The 15655-nt window shown below is 40.5% G+C and overlaps 1 protein-coding gene across 10 annotated transcripts in view; it reads left to right on the top strand.

The window, feature by feature from the left end:
- The first annotated feature begins 1826 nt into the window (after window positions 1-1826).
- Bmpr1b (bone morphogenetic protein receptor type 1B) overlaps window positions 1827-15655 on the top strand; it is a 444906-nt gene continuing 431077 nt past the window's right edge. For 7 of the 10 annotated variants that reach the window (XM_087215821.1, XM_087215818.1, XM_087215817.1 and 4 more), the window contains exons 1-2: window positions 2323-2417; window positions 8074-8193. Coding sequence is in view for 2 of the 10 variants with exons in the window: in XM_013073337.3 (XP_012928791.1) it covers window positions 1952-1970; window positions 8074-8193 (139 nt within the window). In the remaining 8 variants the exon portion in view is untranslated. Of the gene's footprint in view, window positions 1971-2322; window positions 2418-8073; window positions 8194-15655 lie in introns of those variants that run through there. The other 3 variants (XR_015452872.1, XM_013073337.3, XM_013073339.3) reach the window with 2 other exon arrangements.

The following is a 15655-nucleotide window of genomic DNA, read 5'->3' as shown; positions in this document are numbered from 1 at the left end:
TCTCTAAATGTAAATTCCCCCAAAAGGTCAATTCCACTGTGCCTGAAAATATCTTCCTAAATGAGAAATATGCCTGCAAATATTTGACAATTGTTGGATAGTTTCTTGATGCTTTCATTTATAATTGGAGGGAAAAAAGAAATTCTACCTTTGTTCAAATTTGTCATCAAATGAAGCTCCTCTCTCCACTTCTCAGTCCCCCTCCCCAGCAGTCTCTTGCTATTAAAAGCACCACTGTCCTCACTGGGAGTCAGCTTCTACCACCAGCTATTTTAAGCACCTTTCACGTTTCTGGGGATCCTGCAGCCCTACTGTAATCTTGGTTCAGATCTTTGTCTTTCACGTAACACTCTTAATCAGTTATGCATTCCCATTTTGCCCTCTCTGGGTGCTTCCAAATGATCTCCCCAAATTCTACTCCATGGTTAAAAGTATCCAATACTTCTCCAAAAAGGAAATACAGTGGACCCCCAAGTTATGACCGGCCTGACCTATGAACAACTTGGGTTAATTAGGTTAATGGCAGACTCATCTGCCTCTTATCTATAAAGTGTACTAAAGTAAACATCCAGAGCTCAGTTGTATTGACTTCGTTATAATCAGCTCTCAGGAACCCCTCTAGTTGGTAAGTCAAGGGTCCACTCTATGTTATCTCTTTTCCTTTGAGTTTCAAGAAGGAATGGACAAGGTTTAGACTTCAAATACCAGGGCCAGGTTTCTCAAAGGCATTCAACATGTTGATTGTTGAATGGCTTTGTGTCCAGCCTCTTCATTCAGGCTAATAAAATACCACCTGCTAAGGTTGTCCTCAAACAGTTTACTCTCCCACCCTGCCCCTTTTCTTCCAGCCAGGGTCTTTTTTCCTCCCTTCTTTTTCTCAAGACCTATAGACTTTCTGGATTTTTAAAGTATCTTTTTCTACAATGTTCAGTTTATTTTACTGCAGGTTGTGAGGTCTGAAACTCTAAGGCAGAACTGTGTCTAATACATATAGTTTATTAGTAATTCACACAGTAGAAGGGACAGAGATTTCTTTCCTTCTTAGACCTAGTTAACGTCAGATGATGGGAATGATGGGAAATCCGACTGGGACCAGGGAGAAGGTCTTTATGTGGTTAGAACCTCTGCATTTTGGAAGGGAGTGAACGAGGAGGAAAGAAGCAGGAGTGAGGCCATTAGCCTAATTTGGGATTCTTGGGAAAAGAAAGTGAGCACTAGCATGTGAGAACAGGGATTGGGCAGGGGTGGGATACGCCAATGACTAATTTCACCTGCCCTGAAAATTTTCCAAGGAACCACTTTCTTTCTGGCTTCAGGAGCCACACTGCAGATACATTATGGGGTGAATCTTGGGCCCCAACATCGTCTTTGTGGGGAAAACATGTCCACATTTTACAGCCTTTTCAATAAAGGTCAGGACCCTCTGCTCCTAAGCAGAATGGCATAAAGTACATTTATAGTTAATTGAATTTGTTTTCTTATTGATAAATGAAAAGATTGTATTTAATATCTAGCTTAAAAAGATTCAATGAGAAACTTAAGAAAAAAGCGTTGATATAAAACAGGTTAAGAATTGAATAGATTATGGAGAAAGCCACAAAGAAAATTGGAAAGAAGCTACTTCAGAGTAAAATTGTGTTAAGAAATTACTTAAACCACACACTTGATGGTGACCAGAGAGAGCTTATTAATATATTGGGAAGAAGATATAAAACTTACAGGAGGAGGCAATAAATTTTGCTAGATGTGCAGTTGAAAGGTACTAGGAGGAAAAACTATTTGGAAATCACGCGATATCTCCGTGGGAAACAGAGTTGTCAAAGTGGATGATTTTTAAAAGAAGTTAGCTGTCCTCCCCAAATCTCCTGCAAGTCTCAGCTGCCTTACTTTTATCTTTACTCCTTGAAGTGTTTCAGCACTTGAATCCTTAGCAGGGGGACCACAGAATAAGATGTTAGTGCTTTTCCAAAGTAAGTACTACTAATTGTAACATTTCATCAAGTGCAGATGGAAAGAACTTTCTTGGGGGTTCTTGTTCAATTCTCACTTGTTTACAGTTTCGAAGTATCTATCGAAAGGAAATCTCCCCTTTCCCCGGGCGGCCGAGCCCGCCGCTCCCAAGTTCCCGAGCCGCAGGCGTCACCGCGGTGAGCGCCGTCCGCTCACGGCCAAGGCGCGGCTCCGAGGGGCCCGGGCGGGCAGGGTGCTGGCGGCGGCAGGCGGCGCCCCACCTTTGTGGCTCGGCCTCGGCGGGAGGGGGCTCGTCGCGGGCGCAGCGCGGTCCCGGCCCTGCCCGCAGGCGGCGCACCCCGCTCCCTCGCTCCTGGGCGGGCGGGGACTCGGAGGGGCGCGCGGGGCGGACAGAAGTTGACGGCGAGGGGCGCGGAGTCGGCGCGGGACCGGAGTCGCGGCGGGCGGTGAGATCAGGCACGGGGACGGGGGCGGGGACGGGGACGGGGACGGGGCGCGGGCAGTGTGGACCGGGCGGCGGGCTCGGGGACGAGGACTGGGCGCGGGCGCTCGGCTTTGTGCCCCGCGCCGGGACCCAGGCACACGTGCACGGCCGGGACCGGGCGGCGCGGGGTCCCGATGCGCTCGGCGCCGCTACCTCGGTCCCCGCCGCCCCAGACGCAGCCCGCGCTCTCGCCCGCTCCGCTCACTTCGTCCCTCAGTCCCTTTATCTCCTTTCTCCTTCCCCACTCTCCCGGGCTGGCTCTCCATCCGTCCGTATGTCCCTCCCCAGCCCTGTCCCGTCCGCGACTCCCAGCGGGACCCTCGTCTTCTATGGCTGCACCCCGCGGGTCTCCCCTAGTCCTTTGGCTTTCTTGTGCGGAGGCTTTCGGCTCCTCGCGTCCCTCTGCGCCCACTGCGCGTCGCACGGCCGGCCCCGCGCCTGTGTCTGTCCGTCCGTCCGTCCGTCCGTCCGTTTGTCTGTCCCTGCGGGGCGGGGTCCCCGGAAGGGGCCTGGGCGCCGCGCTCTCTAGCTGCAGGCTGGGTCCCCGGTGGCTGCTCGGCGCAGGAGCGCTGCATTTTCCTCGTTATTAGGAACCGCTCTTTTTTTAGTCAACTTCCACCAAGGTGAGGTCAGGAACTGAGCAGCCACCAAGATGCCAGGGACAGAAAACAGAAGAGAGCTGTGTAACGGCCTCCTTTCTGCAAAGGAGGGTCCCAGACACATCGCAGGACGCAGGACCACCTGAGGGAAGGTGCCCGGGCTCTGGGAAGAAACACAAAAGGCTCCCCTAGCAATGAGGCTTCAGTTGAAGAGTACTTGAAACTAATTTGGAAAAGCACTAAATGAAAATCTCTTGCTATACTGAATTGATGCTGAGTAATGTCGGTTTTCTTACCTATATTTTTAGGATCCCAGTGGCAACTTTCCTAATTATTGTTTTGAAAAAGCTATGGGAAATGTCCTGTGTCAACGGGGACGTTTGTATTTGAGAAAATATTTAGTCTTTGTACTTTTATATGTCTTTACACTCTAGTGATCAAGAATTATTTCTAACTGCAAAGAAAATAGGAAAGGATTTGTCAGAAATTTTAAAACATGAAACATTCCAGGGATCAATAATTTCTTTGGAAAACTAATTATAAGGATATTTTGAAGGATATTACATCTTAGTGAAATATGCAAGTTATTACACACTTAGACCATTGTGTGATGCAAAGAAAAAAGTGTGTTGTAAGCAAATCATAGTAGTGATGGCTTTTTATGGGAAACATAGCTGGGAAATTAATTGCTCTGATTTTCACTGTTTCCCTTAGTCATGCATAATGTACCTTTGTTTTTAGCAAAATATGGCCTAGGGCTACAAAATTTTATACAGTGTGTTATTTGTCCAGTTTGAATTACCATTTAGAAACCACCTTTTCTTTTTGGTCACATGATATAAATTGATATGATCTCATTACTCATTTGCTAGGGCCTGCAGATGAATTTTAATGGCACTGGTTTGTGATTTTAAATCTGAATGTTAGTTTTTGGTGGGTTAAAAAATCTTGATTTATGTCATGTTAGTGAATCATCACTATTTATAGGGGCTTTACCACTTTGTGTGCCAGGTGCTGCCCAGCAGTTAGTTCAGGGAGAGTTGTCCAAGACTCCGTTAGATTGTCCCTGAGCACCACACTGCCAGTACTCATGGCATGTGTGTATGTATCTCCCACAATGTTCCAGTCGTTAAATAATATTTATTAAAAGGAAATCAACTTAATTTTTCCTCATGAGCTTTGAAAACTGTGTGAGACATCCTGATAAAGTGTTTTTATTGCAGTAAATGCTAATTTTATTATTTAAGACTATAAGGCAGGTTAAACATATAAGGCAGTTTAAAATGTGGCTATCTCTTGGTATGTATAGCACCTCCCTCCCAACCTCCTGAGTGTTCAAATCATATTTGTCATCCAGATTCAGTTGCTGCCCACTCCACCCAGCACAGGCTTCTCTGATTGTCAGCAGCCCCTTCTGTCTGCCCTCAGGCTTCTGGGTGCTCCTTTCTGTGCTCAGCTCGCTGAGGGGTCACTACCTGGTTAGCTTTCCCTCCCTTACTGTTGTCTCATTGAGGCGAGATAGGGTCTTTTTTAATCCTCTATTTATTTTTTTCAGTTTTAGATGCCTAACACCATGCCAGATATATGACACACCAAAGAAAGTCCCTCAAGGACAGTTGATTCTCTTTCGATTTGTGACTTGTGACACTGATTCTTGGTAATTTCAGTAGCTCAAGGGAACTGCATTAGGATGGAATAATAGCAGAGCACAGATTTAGGAATGAAAAAGTTGTAGCAAGCATTGCATCACACATATAAATAAGGTGAAGAGGTCGAGATTTGAACACTGTGCTCAGAAATAGTGAAACCACTCTGGCTTTGGAATCAAGTCCTTGTGCTTTTCTCACTGTGTGCAGAGCTCTTCATTGGACTCAGCCTTGTTTTCTTCACTCAATTGAGAAAATTGTCTATAATTATAGTTAGAAGCCAGCAATTAAAATGTGAACTCTACGGATTTCTCTTTGCACCTACCAAGTGAAAGTTATTAATTTGTAATAACTGATAATCATTGTGATACATGCACTTGTAGATAATACCTTTCAGAACATTGGTTGCTTTTGTGTGGTAGGTATTGTTCTGGGTGCTGTGTTATTTTAGGCAGAAGAATTATTTCTACCCACAAAGACTTATGCTCACTAGACTTACATTTTAACCTATATAACTTTCAGTATGTATTAAAGGCAGACAAAAAGGCAAAAAAAGTTGGGACCAGACTAATGGCTTTTGATTTTTTTTCAGATATTAACAATTTAATTTGAGAGCAAAAGCGAATTTATCTATTTTGCTAGTCTTCTCTATATACTTTTAATTGGAAAAAACCAGCTAGACAACTACTTCACTTGATGTATCTCTATAGTCTCCTTTTTAGTTCTTTAACTTCATAGTCAAGATAGTTTTTAGTTTTTAAGGATAGATATTTGGAGGATGGTGAGTGAAAATATTAAGAGTGAAAGGAGAAACTGATTTTGCTTGAGAAGTAGTAATTTTAGGTTTCCATATGTTGAATTTGACGTGATGACAGAAATTGAAGTAGAAGTGCTGGGATGTAAATAGAAAAGCCAGAAATCAGAAGAGAAGGTCCAGGGCTAGAAATGTAAATTGAAAAGACATTTCTATTGAATTAATATTGAGGGAAAATAAAACTTCTTAGGGATAGAGTCTAGAGATATAATAATATATATATATATATATATATATATATATATATATATGGGCTTAGCAGGCAAGGGGGCATTTTGATATTATTTCACGGTATTTTTTAAAAGTTCATCTGTAGTACTATAAAGGATGGTGCATACTTTACATCAGGCAGTGCTTTGTTTTGATGATTCTTAGGGTATCCACTAATTTTTACTAAAATGCTTGAGTGTCCTCTTTTCCTGGCACCATCATATGCTGTGGGAAGACCACATCCATGAGACATGATGTCCTTGCTGTCCCCAAACTGACATTCTGAGAGTGGAAACACAAGGGATGACAGGAAGCATAGAAATAAGATGTTTCCCACAGTGAGCATTGCTCTTAGGAAAATCGGAGAGGGTCACTAAGAGTGTGTGACTGGCTTATTCCATACAAGGTGGTCAAGGCGAGTCTCTCTAGGATGTTCTCAAGGGCAAGAAAGCCTGCCTTCTGGAGATCTGGGAGGGCTCCAGGCAGAAGCAGCAGGGCTCATGCTGGCCAGGGTGGCTGGACCGAGCAGTCAGGGGAAATGGCGGGAATGGAGGTGGGGGCTGGATCCAGGACCAGGGTCTGAAGCCCAAGTTTCACTCTAAGTACATTTCACTGAGTCCCCTGTCAGATTTTAAGCAGATGTGAACAGATAGGACTTCTCGTGTCTGTGGTGTGAGCAAGAGTGTCTGAAGCAAGACCGTGTGGGAGGCTGTGGGAATGATGGAGCGGAGTTTGGTCAAGGCTAGAGCCAGGAGAGATTGATCAGTCATTGTCTGTATCACTTCATAGAAGAATCATTGACTTGAGTCATCCTGTGTTCCTTGAAGTACAGTGCAGCAGTTCCCTGTTCAGTGGTTGCTTTTAAATGTCAGACCTCAGCACTGTCTCACTGTTCCCAGACATAGCCTTCCTAGCCTCCAGATTTCTCCTGGGCTGCAAGCCTCTTGCTGTGGGAACCCACAGCAGGTCCTGGGAAGTGTTGTGTGAGTTCTTAGGGTGAGAGAGGATCTCTCTGCACTGAACTGGGGTGCTTGGGTCTTTCTACACTAAGCCATAGGATTGTAGGAAAATCCCCTGTTACAGGGAGTACTGTGGCTAAACATGCATTGAACAACTCAACAGTAGCTTGAACTCACTGACTTCAAGCAAGAGATTAATTTAGACAAAGGCACCATCATTAGGAACTTCCTTGGAATCACTGTGGATTCATTAGTCATCAAATTAACGAGTGACAGAAGTTTTTGAACTTGTTTAAGTCCATATCTATCTGACTGCTGTAAAAAGTCCATATCCAGCTAAGTGGAGAGCACACTCTATCCAACATCTCTTCATTTTAGGTAAGATCTATGTCTGGGTGGTCTGGCTAGAATGGAAGGGAAGCAAGGTGGGCAGGATACCTCTCCTCAGCGTGAGTGCCATTATCGTATAACCCTCAGCCTTGAAAACCGAATGCTTCTGGGGCTGGGGATTTAGCTCAGTGGCACTGTGGCTGCCTCGAAGGCCCAAGGTCCTGAGTTTCATCCCTGGTACCGGAGATATCACTGTGAAGTCCATTGTTAGGACTGCAAGTACCTGCTATCCAATCCCAGCCCCTTTTGAAGAGCCAGTGCAGAGTAGGCACTTAGTGGATGGTTGCTGAATGCTGTTGGGTGTTTAATTCAGCTGATTTTATTTTTTCTGTCTTTCAACAAGTATTTGGCTGCAGCCTTAGAAGATATTAAGTAAAAAGTTTAGAAATGATTTTCTGGAGATTACTAAAGGAAAAAAGATAAATCCAATATATATCTTTATGACATTTTTTGGCTGTCTTGAGATAAACGTTTTAGCCATTTTTATGAGTGTGATAGATGTGGACTTAAGTTGAGAAACTTCTGTCACTCGTTAATTTGATGACTAATGAATCCATAATGATTACAAGGTTGTCTGTAATGATGGTGCCTTTGTCTAAATTAATCTCTTGATTGAAGTCAGTGAGTTTTATCTAACTTACAAACTTTGCAAGCACCTATAAAAGGCACTAAATTATCATCAGTACTTTTTCTGGAAACAAGCTACTGTTGAGTTGTCCAACACATGCTTAGAGGCAATAGTCCATGTAGAGTAATGAGGGATTTTCCTACAATCCTATCTCTTAGTGCAGGATGCATTGTAGACTCCAGTGGGCTTACAAACTGTGCAACCCCGTATAAATTATATATTTATAGCAGTTCTCTTCCACTGTTTCTTTTGATCCTTTTCAGCTAGTCAAGAACCCTTCTGTGTCTTTACAGTCTCTCCGTCTTACCCTATTTCCTGAAACTGTTATTCCTATTGGCTTCTGTGTCAGATCTGTTCTGCTTCCCTCTCCAGGTCTGCTGTCAGCCCCTCTGCCTCATGCTCTGCCCAGAAAGAGCACCTGGAGGAACTGCCCTGACTTCTCGAAGACATCAGGAGCCTGGCAAGAGAGTTCGAGAAGGGTGGAGAGTGAAGGTATTTATTCTCTTTGCTCCTTTGCTGCTGGTTTATCTCCTTGTGCTGCCTTTGTCCTTGCACTCAAAGTCACTGCTTCTGGCACTCTTCAGTGAGAAAGAAACTCTTCTGTGAGACTCTTCAGTACTCCCTGGAAAGCTCCTTTGCTTTTGGTAACTGTGATAGACTGAATTACCCTTGGGATTCTTTTACAGTCCTTCTCACACCTTCTTTATGTTTTGATTCTAAATAAGCCCTCATCAGGGTATCAGGAGCTGTATCAGCTAAGGCACCCTTTCTGTTGATTCACCTTCTGAAACCTCTTACTTTTTAGTCTTCTTGGATTGATGAGAGCAGTTGGCCTCCCTGTGCTCTGTTGGACATCTGCTTTCCCTTGGAAATGGAATGTTTCTCTCTACGAGACAATAGCCTGTGAACTTAAGTTGTTATTATATAAATATTTACTGTCAGTTTATCAATTTGCTCTTTTTACTTGATAGTCCACACACCTTCTACTGTGTTCACAGTGTGTATGTGTGTGTGTATTATTTTTTTTGAAATAGTCTCACTTGTAGCTTAGGCTGGCTTTGAACTGACTAGCCTGGGTTGGCCTGGGACTTGAGGTGATCCTCCTGTCTCAGCCTCTCCAGTCCTGGGACTACAGGCACCTGTCCGCATGTAGATTTTTAGAGTTGCTCTTTAGGGCCCGGCACTATGTTAGGCATTGTGGATTCAGAAAACCATATCTTTGATCTTATTTTGGATGTGGATTGGGTAGGGGGGTAAGAAATAAACAAGCACACGTGATGTTTACAAGTCAGGTTCATGATTAGGGCTAAAAGAAACTAAAAAAGGTGAGGTGGAAGAGAGCAATTGGAGGGACTGTCATTGCTTGAAGTCACAAGCAGCTCAAGACATGGCCATACGTAAGTGGCTCTCATTAACTGCATCTATTATTCAGGCTCTTAATATGTAAATTTTGCTTTTTCCAGTGACACATATAACAAATCTTCTTTATTTTATTTTATTTTATTTTATTTTTGGTACCAGGGATCGAACTTGGGTCCTTGCATTTGTGGAGCAGGGAGCAGAACCACTGAGCTAAATCCCCAGCATAACAAATCTTCTTGACAGGAAAATTAGAAAATTGTGTAGATAAACCTTAAGAGAATGAATTGCTTTATACCATTATCTAAAATTAATAGTTTGATATCTACATAGCCCGTAAGAATTTTCTTGTGCATATGTATTTTTAAACAATGAAAAGATCCTATATTATTGTTATTTTTACTATATTATTTTTACTTACTGTTAGACGTCAATATATGCATTTTGAAACATTTAAATTTAATGTATAATCTGATAATTAAAGACCACAAGGTTCTTCATCTTCCTACTGGTTATATTAGGATTTTTAAAAAAGACATGAAGACATGAAGAAGCACATTAAAATGATCAGTAATGCCATCATACACACAAGCTCTGGAAATTAGGACACTTTTGAATCTGAGTATAGAAATTGTGCCAGTCTTTTAGAGCTTTCTTAATTTCATCAAAATTCTTTGAATTAGGATGGCTAATAAAATTAAATGACAGAAGAGAAAACAATTTAGTCAAATTTCTTGTTTAATAATTCTATAGAAGGAAAAAATGGAAACAAAACTTCTGTACATAGGGAGGGGAAAGGGCTTGAGGGGGGGATGGGATAAAATGAAATAAAATTTACTAAAAAAAAAAAATCTAGATTTATAGTTATTTCTACTTTCATACAGATTAAGTGAACTATTGGGGTTTGAGGTAGTAAGAGCTATTTGACCATTCCAGGCAAGGAATTTACACACAGCAGTAGGTTTTTAGTGGACTGCCTTTGCTTTCTCAGTGTGTCCCGCAGAAAGGTGGTTTTGTGGATGTCAGGGTGCAGCAACATAGGCTGCTGGTTACTGTGGCTCCAGAGTGTGGGTTTTCATCTAGTCTTACCACTTCTCTAGCCCTGAGACCTGTACAGCTTATTGGGCCCAACTTCACAGGCCGTGTGAAAATTACTATAGTATTTGTAAAGTGTTGAGAAAAATGACGGGCATAGTAAACCCACAAAAGCATGTGATAGGCGAGTAAGTGATCAAGGAAATCTGAGGTTTATTGACACTTTTAAACTTCAGACTTTTCTGAGCTTTTATTCTAATATACATTTGACAGGCCTCAAAAGGGGTATTAGACCTTGGAATTTGTATCTTTCCTTGTATATAGCCTTGGACTAATGTTTATCTGAACATACTTTGGGGAAAATTGGTATGTATAACAGATGACCAAACATTTCACCAGCTTCTTATCGTGAAGGGAAGAGATCATTATTATTGCTGGGACTTATTCTTATACCAATTACACTTGTTATAAAGTAGGTTCCCGGTTTGTTGATTTTAAACAATGTACTGTTTTTAAAGGCAAAAATGAATTCCTTTTCTTTACCTAGAGATATATGTTATATCTATATATATGTTATATCTGTTGGTCCCTGCAGCTCACTGAGCACAAAATTTATAGTGTATATTTTCTTAAAAAAGCTACTTATTTTTTTCTTATTGTAAAGAATACATATTTATTGAATTAAACTTGGGAAACATAAGGGAACTCTAACAAAATAGAAGCATTTTTACAACAAAAATAACCAGTATTGTATTTTGGGGATCTTTTTTTCTTTATACAATTTGGAGCATGATATAATGTGGGTTTGTGTCCTTCTTTTCTTTGTCACTTGACTTTATTTATATAATATTCTCAATCCAAGACATGCAGTGATTTCTGGCATTCATGTGATTAGCAATCCATATTTCAAAAGAGCTTCCTTCCTTACCAAATTCTGAAGCCAGAGACACTATGAAAATAAAATGGTGTATCTAGAATGAGTTTCTCCCTCATTTTAAGTGTCCTTGGAAATTGGAACCACCTGGTAAGTGGTCGGCTGTTCTGTTTAAAAGACCTGGAGTAGGTGACCTTAGGTTGCTTCATGTTTATGAGTCACTCCAGTGTGCAAGGCAGCAGCCAGATGGACTCAGAAGACTCCAGAGCAGGCTGTTTGCAGGCATTACCTAACCGGGGTGGCTATGCATGAACTTATGTAATGTTGAGATTAACTAGGAAAATCCCTCAGGGAAACTGAATTTCTCCAAAATAAATTTAACTGCTCTTTATCTTTAAAGGATAAGTCACGTACCTTCCATTGCATGTTTGAGGTAGGATTCTAATAGTATTCTAGTGTGAGGAATAAACATGGTCTTTGTTTTATCCTATAATTTTTAGGAGAAAATTGTATTGAGTTTATATGACAGTACGTAATATAAAGACTTTAAACATTCTAATTGTTCTGGATTTTTGCTTTGTGTATTTCATAAATGACCGATGCTGTCATAGTTAAATATACCTGCTCAGTATTCAGAAGTTGTTATTCAACAACTTTGTATCTCCATCTCACTTAAGATTAAATCAACCACTTCTTTAAATACTTATCTTTAACATCTGTAGCAGATGAAAATATTTTTACCCTCTCCGAAGAGGAAAACCATACTACATTGTTTAATTGAATTAAATGAGCTTTTCAGGGAAATTCACCTAGGAGCTGTTTCTGGAACCAATTTGGAAAATGATCTTCGTATTCTGTTGCATTTAAGTTTGATTATGTTTTTCTTACTAATTCTCAATGGACCTGGTTCACTCCTTGCTTCAGTCATCAAACCCTTGCAATTTATGTAGGCAAATTAGGCACTTCCTAGTCCGTAATTATGCATACCTGTAGAAATGGATGCTTCCTCACATAGATGTGATGAGAGATTCTTAATTCTGTTACACAGTAAAATAATATGAATTTTAACATTTTCATACCCTGTGGTGTATGTTAAAGCTGAGATAAACAGCCATATATAAATCAACTTCTTCCAAAAATGTTTCATAGGTATAACTTTTGGTGCGTTTGCTAATGAGAGCAAGTGCTGTTGTTTGTAAAAGTGCAGAAAATGCACTTTTTCTCTGAGACACTCCTTAACACGGTTTCTTGACACCGTCTGTACTTCAGGTCCAGGAGGAGTTGGGGTACCACATTTCCTGTGCCCTCTTTAGTTGCAATTTCTTGTTTCAGGAAGCCAGGAAGAAATGGAAAATTGCTTGAAAAAACTCATTTTTCAAGTTTTTTAACTGCACAATTTATCCTTTCTGATCAGTTGTAGGGGATATATTTTGTGTACTTGGCGTATGGACTGTGAATTAATTTCTTGAGCAATTCAGATTTAGCAGAGAGAGCTAACCATCTCCTTTTAAAGAAATCTTTGCTGTATGTACCACCATCTGAGTTTCGGAGCCTTAGCGCACAGAATGATCATTTGCATTCTCCTGTACGTCCACCTCCCTGCTTTCCCCTTCACTTCCCCTTTTCATTTTCTTTCTCTCTCCTTACTGTTGCACTGGACTTGAAAACATTGTTTTCTGTCAGTGCCCTTTTCAAGCCAGAGAGAATTAAAACACACTAATTTCTGTCCTGAAAACCCAGAATATTCCTTTAGTAGCCTTACCACCTTCTGATGGAGCGAAGTTCTGATTAGTGTAATTTGGAATGTTGATTTGCCATTTTATAGACATAATCTTCAAATATTTTAATAATGTTATAAATGAACAACAGCAAAATGCACTTCAGTTTTATTATGAAACCACTTACTTTATTATGTAATTTCACTCAAAATGTTTTTGTGAAATGTCTATGTCTTTAAATATTTAAAGAAATATGTTCCTCTGGCCTAAAAAGCTAACAATGGCATGGACATGTATTATAAAAGTATTTTGTAGATATTATGTAGGTCTGTACAATTTTCATTCCTGCACAGAATCTTGTTGATACATCAAAGTCTATATCTGCATCAGTTTTCATCAAAACCTGTGTAAGCGTCTTGCATTTGTACTTGTGCTTTGAAAGCTGTTACTGTGCATTTTTAAACATTTTTCTTTAAACTTGCTAGCATGCACTCTGATTTAACATGAGGCTATAAATTAGTTTTTTGGCTCACATTTCCTAAACCTGGAAGGTATAATGCAGTTCAACAATAATATTTTACATCTTTAGCTTGTGAATAATGTCTTTCTTACAAATGGAATTATTAAATATTTATGCATTATGAATGAATTTGATGCCATACTGTAAATCAAAGTGTGTCAAAGAGATAATTGAGTCTTGCTCTACAGGGAAAGATGTTGAAATTCACAAATGACAGATTACCAAAAAATAACACAAAACATGAATAGACTGAATATGGAAAAGAAAGCGAGAAGTTGTTGAGAACATTTATGAAGGTCAAATTGTTCAGTCTGTTATTCTGTCTTTAGGTGGTGCTGTTAGTAGATATGTTAGGGAAGGCTAGGATTGGTGGTTCATGGTTTCACTTTTAAAAATTAATAGTATCTCTTCCAAATATCTTAGTTTTCCTCAGTTGAAACCAAAGTGGTTGTTAATGAAACTGTATGTCCTATTTTTGGGATGGATGAGTATTTTTGTAGCTTGTTTCATTTCTTGGCTTTGTATTTTGTTGTTTATCCAGAGTAGATATTCTGTTGAAGTATGGCAGCCATTCCGAAGCTCTGTATTTGTCTCATCTGTACTTTCCATCATTGTACTGTGTGTATAGTCTTCATATCCACAGCGCTTCCTTCTTGTTCTTCACATGGCTGTGCTGTATTCCACTTGATCATTTTATTTTTACTTGTTTGGATTTTCATTAGTTTCTAAATTTTGTTCTTTTGGTAAAAGCAGGGACCTAATTATTTTTCATTCAGCAGCGCACAGTTGGGGAGGACTGTGTTACATTAGACCAGAGTGACGTGCAGCATTTCGAGTAGAGATAAACTCTGTCCCCCTCCTTCCCTCAGTGCTGGGGACTAAACCTAGGGCCTCGCCTGTGCTGGGCTCATGCTCTGTCACTGAGCTGTACCCCCCGCCTGAACTCCAGATTTAAATAAGGTGAGAACTATGTTTCTATTCATAAGCACTGTTCATGCCATTGTTAGCTTTTTGGCCGCAGGAACATATTAATGCAATGTCCCAGAGGTGATTTTTGAGACTTTTTTATGATAACTAAGGCTCATTATTCTGAGAAGTACAGTAACTGTAGTTTTCCAATTTGAGTCTTATTTGATATTTTCCCCCAGTAACTCAAAGTTTTAGTAGATTATCCCACTGACTTGGCATTTCACATATTGGAAAAACTTAGTATCTTTTGCAGACCTGGAAAATTTAATCTATATTTCCTCTTCTCTATTCTTTATAAAGATATTAGATGTTATGACCACTTCAGCACCTTCCCTATTTCTAGTTTTTCTGCCAAATAATGCCTTTTTTCACTGTCGTTTCTGCAAAAGATTCATCTAATCCCATGACTCAATGCTTTTTAATAACTTCTGTGATAGTGAGTGGATCATATTGACTCATTTCTCCTTTCAGGCACTACACTGTTTTTAATTTGCCAAAAAATGAGTACCCCTGAAAAAAAAGTTCTCCTGCCATGATAATGTTTGCTGAATTCTTCAGTGACCTATGGTTTAGTATATAGAGACCTCACAAATTTGCCAAGTGGGTAAGAAGTAATTATAACACTAAATTAGGGACACTTGAAGAACCAGGATAAGAGAGGTGAAATTCACGAATAATACAGATGTTTGAAATGCAATTACATATTAGCAGCGGTAGCAGCAGCAACAACAAAGCCACAGTGTTTGTCTTTTGTGTGTTCCAGGCAGCGTGCCGAGCCCTTCCCATGGAAGACCCTGGTTATTGTCTTCTTGTTTTACAGGTGAAGGAGCTCAAGGCACAGGGAGGGTCAGTGGGTGGTAGGAAGGATTTTCAGGTATGGACATCAGTGCTCTCTGGTCGGGTCCTGTGAGAGCCAGAAGCTGGTGGGTTTCTGATGAACCAGGGGTGGCTGACATTCAGGTCTGGGGGCCTGAGGAAGACTCTGAGGGCAAAGGAGAAACTTGTGCATCACAGCCACAGCTGGGAGAGAGTAACTGCTGAAAGTGTTAGAGCTGTTAGTACACACAGAAGGTTAGTAATTAAGAAGCCCTAGAAAGAGACTTAGGTTACTGATCATATCCTGAAACGAGCAATGGATCAAGAGGTAATGTTTACAGTCTTTGGAGAAATGTATTTTGAACGTTACATGTGATAATCTCCCTTCCACCTTCACTAATGTAACATTTCTATGCAGAGAACGCTGGCAGTGGATCTTTTAAAAAGCACAGTACCACATCTTTATTGAAGCTCACTTTTCCATTTGATCCACCTGTGTGTGGTGTGTTTTGGGATAGGTAGAGTAAGGGACATTTAAGTGTGGGTTAACTATGACATTTTAGTGACTTTGGGAAATCATATTGCTGAGACAATTTGTTAAGATGATATGAGATAAAGAAAGATAATCACTCAAAGTTGATCACTTTATCTGAAATAACATTT

This window comes from Heterocephalus glaber, unplaced genomic scaffold (assembly GCF_053883595.1).
Source record: "Heterocephalus glaber isolate CG9 unplaced genomic scaffold, H.glaber_assembly_v1.0 deba00001454, whole genome shotgun sequence".
Taxonomy (NCBI): domain Eukaryota; kingdom Metazoa; phylum Chordata; class Mammalia; order Rodentia; family Bathyergidae; genus Heterocephalus; species Heterocephalus glaber.
Note: the sequence above shows the minus strand (reverse complement) of the source record. Positions and strands in the feature narration are given on the sequence as shown.